Source organism: Lactuca virosa, chromosome 1 (genome assembly GCF_052849685.1).
Source record: "Lactuca virosa cultivar CGN04683 chromosome 1, Lactuca_virosa_CGN04683_v6, whole genome shotgun sequence".
In the NCBI taxonomy this organism is placed as follows: domain Eukaryota; kingdom Viridiplantae; phylum Streptophyta; class Magnoliopsida; order Asterales; family Asteraceae; genus Lactuca; species Lactuca virosa.
This window is the reverse complement of record NC_136426.1, coordinates 130,936,177-130,944,368: the sequence shown is the minus strand read 5'-3', so window position 1 is coordinate 130,944,368 and position 8,192 is coordinate 130,936,177. Positions and strand designations below refer to the sequence as shown.

The 8,192-nt window shown below is 33.0% G+C and overlaps 1 protein-coding gene and 1 long non-coding RNA gene across 3 annotated transcripts; one reads left to right on the top strand and one right to left on the bottom strand.

Moving 5' to 3' along the window:
- Nucleotides 1–3,504: 3,504 nt before the first annotated feature.
- LOC145120734 (aspartic proteinase 36-like) lies at nt 3,505–6,188 on the top strand. The gene is made up of 10 exons (XM_079056539.1): nt 3,505–3,913; nt 4,206–4,335; nt 4,402–4,649; nt 4,725–4,949; nt 5,046–5,208; nt 5,300–5,373; nt 5,504–5,591; nt 5,707–5,782; nt 5,858–5,929; nt 6,034–6,188. The coding sequence occupies exons 1-10, from the start codon at nt 3,672–3,674 to the stop codon at nt 6,186–6,188; spliced, it is 1,473 nt and encodes a 490-aa protein (XP_078912665.1). The 5' UTR covers nt 3,505–3,671.
- An 897-nt stretch (nt 6,189–7,085) lies between these two features.
- On the bottom strand, nt 7,086–7,949 carry LOC145106636 (uncharacterized). 2 transcript variants are annotated; one of them, XR_013707614.1, is made up of 3 exons: nt 7,842–7,949; nt 7,551–7,662; nt 7,086–7,453 (listed from the first exon to the last, which is right to left on the bottom strand). It is a non-coding gene; the product is annotated as an uncharacterized LOC145106636 (long non-coding RNA). The 2 variants fall into 2 exon arrangements; XR_013707613.1 differs by lacking the exon at nt 7,842–7,949 and having other exon boundaries at nt 7,551–7,826.
- Nucleotides 7,950–8,192: the final 243 nt, after the last annotated feature.

Genomic DNA, 8,192 nt, shown 5'->3' with positions numbered 1-8,192 from the left:
AGTCACAAGTCTTTTAAAAAGAAAACATCTGCGAAAGTCCAAATGTTGCGCGTGTTCTGCGTGGCGCAACTAGAAGTGGTTTAAAAAAACAAACACCCCCTTAGAAAAATGACATGAAATCAAATATACATGCTGCAAATGTGCCTGCAAGGATAGAAGTTCATGTGTGACACCATGTTCCGGTTGATCATGTTGCACTAGTCGTACCTACCGTTCAAAGAATGCTCTGTTAGTTATCCAGTCGCTACTCATTCTAGAAACGAGGAAGACTAGTCAGTTCCAAGGATGATCTACATAAGCAGAAGAAAAATTATGTTGCACCTGTTTTGCCATACGAAATCAGTAAGGATCATGGCGATGTATTAGAAGAGTGTATTTTCGAAGAAACACCAATTTCTCATCATCCCGGTAATCTTGAAATATTTTGTGTAGTATGCAAGCTAAGACGATACTTGAAGTGAAATGAAATTATCATCGATGATGTGTTTATATACGCAATGACCACTAATATTATGAGTATAGATGGAAACAGAGATGAGGAATACTATGGACTCCAATCCTCACCCCATCACCTAATCCTCATTCCAATCCTTATACCCATCACGTCCATATCGAGGAATATAAATGAATCCTCATTCCTACCCCGAACGAGGACCGGGGATTCCAACGAGGAATCGTAGATTTTTTTCTATTTTAATGTAAAAACTTTAATCTAAAATAAGATAAACCAAGGAGAATATATATATATATATATAGGTTTAGGTTCTATGGAAAGCAAAAAAACCCTAAAAATCAAAACAAATGCCTAAAAAAATACTTAGAGATCACAAAACTTTTTTTTGAATTTTTTTATGAAAAATCGCAGCTTTTAGTTTAAAATCGTTGAATTTTTTTTTTGAAAAAAAAACAATTTTTTAATAAAAAAAACAAAAAAAAATTGATTTTTCATTTTTTTTCAGCGATTTTATACTAAAAGCTGCGATTTTTCTATAAAAAAATTAAAAAAAAAAGTTTTGTGATCTCTAAGTATTTTTTTATGCATTTTTTTGATTTTTAGGGTTTTTTTTGTTTTCCAAATAACCATTCCCTATATATATATATATATATATATATATATATATATATATATATATATATATGAAAAATATAATTTTAACCAAGTAGTTACTAAAGAGTAGGGATACTTGGATCAAAGTTTAGGTATTGAAACTTTTACTATAACCATATGTTTTATATTATTTTTATATATTAATATCTACTGAGTTCGAGTCCAGGGTCGGGGAGTATGGGTATCCCCATCATCATCCATATCCTTGCTTTTTTATTTGAGGATTCCCCATCCCAATTCAACTTGGGGATTCACTGGTCAAACGTGGTTTGTGTTTCGGGTTACCCGTTGGGTATAGGTTTTATTCCATCATATATAAGCAATGATGACATGGGACCACGTATGATTGTTGAGTACCAATGTAGAATGGACTAGCCACAAAGGAAACAAGCAATCCAAGATTCCTTAACGAAAAGAAGGGTGTTTGGATATGTTGCTCCAAAACCACCTAATGTTTAACACATTGTAATAAATGAGTTTTTTTAGGGAAGCGTAATGAGAATAATGAGATTGTAAGATACAAAGCTCGCCTTGTGGAGATGGTTTTCTTAATGCCCTGGAATTGGTTATGAGGAGACGTATTCTCCCGTAATGGACATTATAACATTTTGTTACTTAATCAGTTTATAGTTTCCGAAAAATTGAATATGCAACTCATTGATATGGCCACAATCTATCTTTAGGGGGATCTTTACACAGATATACATGAGAGTCCCTAATGGACTTTAAGTTGCATGAAACAAGTAGTTCTAGACCACATAACACATTCTCGATAAGACCGAGATGAACACTTTATGGATTTAAACAATCCAAACGAATGTTGTATAACCGTCTAAATGAATACTTAATCAAAATGAGATATTTGAACAATGATATATGCACATGCGCGTTCATAAAGAAATCCACTTCAGTACATGCGATTATCATAGTCTGTGTAGATGATATGAACCTCATATTAACATCGAAAAAATTGTTCGAACTGTTGAATCCTAAAAAAGAAATTCGAGATGAAATATCTTAGGAAGACATGGTATTACCTCGGCTTGCGGATCGAGCAACGTAAAGATGAGATTTTACTCCATCAAGAAAATTACACCCGGAAGGTGTTAAGACGCTTTAGTCATCATGACACAAATCCGTCATCTGCTCCCATGATCTTTCATTCTCTAGACATTAAAAAGGACCCATTCCTTTCAAAGGAGGACGATGAAGAGATATTGAGACTTGAGTGTTTATATTTGAGGGCAATAGGCATATTATTGTACTTGGCCCAATGTACTAGACCAAAAATGTCATTTGATGTGAACTGTCTTGCTCGACACAACATTGCACCAACACACTGCCATTGGAATGGTATTAAAGACATCTTTTGCTACCTTAAAGGTATTATGGATATGAGTTTATTCTCTCTCTGCGTGTCATCAAGTGGATCAACCCCAAATAATATTCGAAATAATGTGACCATTGACGGCTATACTGCTACAAGTTACTTATCAGACTTGCATAAGGGATGTTCCCAATCTGGTTATGTCTTTAACATAGGGAACATGACTATCTTGAAGGTCTTGTAAACAAAATCTAGTTGTTGCTTCGATGAATCACGCCAAACTACTCGTGCTATATGAGGCAACTAGAGAGCATATATGGCTTCAAGCTGTAATCGGTCATATTTGAAGTACATGTGATTTAGCTTATGATCCTAATGAACTAGTTATCATATATGCAGATAACATTGTTGTTATTGATCAAGTGAAACATGGTTACATAAAAAAGGAATACACTAAGCACATCTCGCCAAAATCGTTTTTTCCACATGAGAACAAGCAATCCAAAAGATTAAAGTGCAACATATTGGATTAGAGAAGAATCATGCATACCTATTCACCAAGTCACTACCAAAGTTTTTGTTCCAAAAATATGTCAATGCTATTAGACTTAGGAACCTCTCCGAGCTACCTAAATAACATGTATCATGCACCAAGTTGTGTGCAAGTAAGGATTGCATTATGATGTATGCTGAGCACCTCTTGAGTGCATATGAGGAGGAGCATCCGACAAATGCTTGTGTTCTCTTTTTATCATTAGTTCAAGGGTTTTATCCCATTAAATTTACCTTGACAAAGTTGTTTTTAACGAGACACAAAATACATCTCATTCTCACAATCTCACTATGATCAATGAAACCATAAGAGTATCTGGTTGGAATACTTTAATTATTGTATACTCTTTTGTCTTTTGTTTAGAGTTTTTGTGCCACCAAATTTTATTCTAAGAGAAGTTCAATGGGACACTTCATGTATACTTATTGACTTATTTCATTCGCTCAAAGACACTCCAGATAACTAAATATATTTATATTTTATTGCAGTGGAACTCGACGTAAAGAGGAAGTTCAAGAGTCCTGGGCTCTGAGTGTCACTCGGACTTGCGTCCTTCCAAGTCTCTCCGGCGTCATCCCTAGCGCGCCGCCGTCGCTGGCGTCCTAGATTTGCCTTTAATTTCATTTACATGCTCAATTGTCTCCATAGAGTGGTTAGTGAACGATAAAATCGTATTCAATATCATGGCTGTCATCGCTGTTTCTAGTTTCGTCTCCTTACTATTCGTCGCTTCAATCTCCATTTCATTGGTTGCAAGTGAGAATCGTAATTTCCGCGGTGCAGTTTTCAGCGTGAATTCCAAATTCTCAAAGAAGGATCGGTCACTTAGCGTTCTTAAAGCTCATGATAGTCTCCGTCACCTTCAAATTCTAGCCTCCGGCGTCGACCTCCCTCTAGGTGGAACCAGTCGTCCTGATGCGGTTGGGTATGTATACACTCTATCTCTGCTTTTATCGTGTATTGTATCTCCTAAGACTGTAATCATGCTCTATTCATTTCGAGTTTCCTTGATCGAATATGAAATTTGAATTTCAGAAAACGATTTTGAAGTTTATTCATAACTAGGGCTTGTATACAGGTGTATTCTAAGTTACATACTGATCGATAATGACAATTGATATAACTCATAAGAATCGATTTCAAAAATGAGGTCTACATTTAGCTTATGATTCACATTATACTTTCATGAATGTGATACGTAACCCTAATTGTCACAGGCTTTACTATACCAAAATCGGAATCGGAACACCACCAAATGAATACTATGTGCAAGTAGATACCGGAAGTGATATAATGTGGATCAATTGCATACAATGCCAAGGGTGCCCTGAGAAAGGCTATAATGGGGTATATGATTCAATTTGATTCTAGTTTTCTTCTTTCATCCTCATAGCTTCTAAACATGATTTACAGCTGGAACTTACACTCTACAATCCAAATGATTCATTTACTGGAAGACCTGTGACATGTCATGAAGAGTTTTGTGCAGACATCAATGGTGGAAAAGTTGGTGGTTGCAAAGGCAATGCAACTTGTCTGTATACAGAGACTTATGAAGATGGAAGTGGTAGTATTGGTTACTTTGTCAAAGATGTTATCCAATATAACAGTGTGTCAGGTGACTTGGAAACTAAGCTTGCAAATGGAAGTATTGTTTTTGGGTACATGATCTACATCTTTATCAATATTTCATTTTTTTTTTCTCTTTAATCTTTATCATTGTTGATTATAATCAGGTGTGGTGCTAGACAATCTGGAAACCTAGGTTCTTCTTCAGAAGCACTCGATGGGATTCTTGGATTTGGAAAATCAAATGCATCTGTAATATCGCAACTTGCATCTTCAGGGAAAATGAAAAAGATGTTTGCACATTGTTTAGATGGAGATAATGGAGGTGGGATTTTTGCAATGGGGAATGTTGTTCAACCGAAAGTTAATTCAACTCATTTGATCCAAGATCAGTGAGTGATAATATATCATGATTTGATAATTTCTATCTTTTTTCAAGTATTATTGTTTGAAATTCAATAAAGTTTGTGGCTTTTATAAATTTATAGGCCACATTACACTGTAAATGTAATGGGAATTGAAGTTGGTGAAGAGTTTTTGAATATTTCAATGGATTCATATGGAAGAGTAGAAAAGAGAAAGGCAATAATAGATAGTGGTACAACATTGGCATATTTACCAGAAGTGATATACAAGCAATTGGTGAATAAGGTGAAATTAAAAGTTAAAAATAAATTAATTCATTTTTCATTTTTCTTTTTTAATTATTTATATTCTTGTTGTTATCAATTTTTTTGTTTAGATAGTTGGAGGACAGATTGATATGAGGTTAAGTATTCTTCACGACCAGTATACGTGTTTTAAATTCTCTGGAAGGTAGTGTTTTATGAAACTTTCTAACAAATTAAGGGTCTTTTTTGTAAATATTGAGGCTTTACATAACCTTATTTTGTATTAAAGCGATAAAATAGTATTAATAATAATAGTTTTGTTTGATATGTTGTAGTGGTGATGATGGATTTCCTGACGTCACATTCTATTTTGAAAATTCACTTTCTTTGAAGGTTTATCCTCATGATTATTTATTTAACTATGTAAGTATCTTCTAAATCTTTTAACCCCTTTATGCCTTGATATATTATTTTTATTATTTTTATTATCATTACGCTTTTTTATAAAACGAATTAATAAGTAGCAATATGTTTGTAGGAAGATTTCTTGTGTTTTGGGTGGCAAAACCATGGAATGGATTCCATTAGTTCAAGAGACATAATTATATTAGGAGGTAAATACTTTATTATTATTATTAGATTAATAAAAATTACAACCATATTTATTTATTTATTATTTTATTTTTCAGATTTGGTACTCTCGAATAAGCTGGTTTTGTATGATCTTGAAAACCAAAAAATTGGATGGACCGAATATAACTGTGAGTCTTATGTTTTTGAATATTCTTATTCTATCACTACTGAAATTTATTATTTATTTATGATTTATGATTTATTATTTATTTATTTTTATATATTGTTTTAGGCTCTACAAATATCACACTGAAAGATGAAATCACTGGATTGGTACATTTGGTTGGTTCTCATAATTTATCATGTTCTTGTAGTCTTAATGTTCATAGGGCTATGATATTATTAATCTTGTTATCAATTGCTCTATTAAACCTTATGATACAATAAATTTTCACCTAATTAATCCAAATAGGAATACATGATTAATGAATTTATAATGGTACAAGTATTATGATGGATCGAAAGGTTATAACTATGGAACAAAACTTAAACTTTAGGGGATAAACGTCACAATTTTTTTCTTTTTTGAGATATTTAAATGATGCAAAATTAAATGTTGGTTACTATTTAACGAAATTATTTTAAATATATTGTCACGTCATTAATTATCATGTGATCGTCAAATCGTTAGTCTAACATGTAGAGCATCCATAGTAAAAGAGATTTTGATAAGTTTTTAATGAAAAAACTTAAATTGAAAAATCTCATTTTTATCTCCAATACGTTTCAATTTGCTTATTTACAAGATCTACAATATATTATCTTTTTATAATTAGTTGAAAACCTGTAAGACCCCGTCTAAACATTGAAAAAGTCTTACCAAGACTTTGTTAATTAACAAACTCCTTAAAAAAAGCTTTGGTTTGGAAAACTCTGGAAATAGTTTTTAATTCTTCAAGAAAATTTTCGTTTGAAAAATACTTTAAAAAAACTCTAGAAAAGCTTATATTGTAGATGGTTTAGGTCGTACCAAAATAGGAATTTTTGAAAGTTTTTTTAAACAAAAAAGTTCTTGGAATTAGAGGAGCTTTTTCAAACCAAAGTTAGAAGAACTTGTTAATTAACAAGAATAAACAACTTATACAACAACAATAAAATAATAATAATAAACTACAACTAAAATTGATCTAAAAAAATAAATAAATTGAAAAAACTCTCATAGTGTAGAGAAATAAAATAAACTTTTTCATTTGAAATAATGATTAAGCTTGACTAGTTAAACATTTAAACATCACAAAAAAAAAAAAAAAAAAAAAAAAAAAAAAAAAAAAGAAGTTAAGTAGATGGAACAAATCTTTTATGACATTATCTCAAAATACTTGACATACATTGAATAACTCTTAATTACTCACATTGATAATACCAAGTGGAAGGCTTCAATGCATACATGGTATGAGAGTATTTAAAAGACATCTCTTCAAGAGGCTCCAATGGTGAACCATTGTTTAGAACACAATCGTTTTGACCCAACACTCTGAAAATCATAGGGTTCACTAGACCTTGTGAAAAGTTTCCACATTCTACATGAACATCAATCACCGGGCATGTCGGGCAGGTGTTTTTGACCTCAACGGTGTACGTGGGTGGCTTCTTGAACCCGGTTTCGGTTTGCTTTACACTCGGACCATTTCTTTCACACCTTTCTCCATTCCCTGCACATTTACATTTCTCTCCTTAGTTGCAAAATTCACACACACACACACACACTAAGAGAGAGAGAGAGAGAGAGAGAGAGAGAGAGAGAGAGACCGATGTGAAGTAGAAGGGTAAGTGAGAGAGAAGTCCAAAAGATGAGCTTGGAGAATTCTAGATTGCTTGACATCTCTAGTTACAATGGAACTCCAAACTTCAAAATGCTTCTCTACACATGTGAAAAAAGTACATATGTTAGGCTTTGGGTATCGTCACTAGTGGTTTATGAGTAAAAAGGACGACACGTAGATTTTTTTACCATTCCACAACCAATCTACTGGTTGGAAATGATGTTTACTGGTGGGTTAGTGGTGAAGAGGCAAAAAGAAGAGAGAGAAAGAGAGAGACCGATGTTGCTGCCTACTTCTTATTGGATGTCTTCATGGAGACGCCATAGTCAAGCCACCGGAGATTGGGGCGGTGTTCACGCGTCCCTTGGGCTGCCACATAGACTTTCATGCGTGATTTGAGGCTCCACTCCAGATAGCCTTATCGAGTGTAAATAGAAAGATTTTTTATGACTAAAGTATGTGTACACACTCTCGTTAAAATAACCCAATAATATACGAAAGACAAAAGGATACAAGAAAACGAATAAGGTTAATTAGTTAACCATTAAGTTCAACAAAAAACGAAAAGTAATTTTTTTTTTTTTGAAAAAAAAAAAGATAGTAATGTTTCTTTAGTAGATTAAAAACG

Bases quoted from the DNA above. Each gene is read 5' to 3' on its own strand.
- LOC145120734 (XM_079056539.1), top strand. From the start codon at position 3,672: ATGGCTGTCATCGCTGTTTCTAGTTTCGTCTCCTTACTATTCGTCGCT. The intron at 3,914-4,205 runs GTATGTATACAC...TAATTGTCACAG, and splicing joins AGTCGTCCTGATGCGGTTGG to GCTTTACTATACCAAAATCG. The intron at 4,950-5,045 runs GTGAGTGATAAT...ATAAATTTATAG, and splicing joins ACTCATTTGATCCAAGATCA to GCCACATTACACTGTAAATG.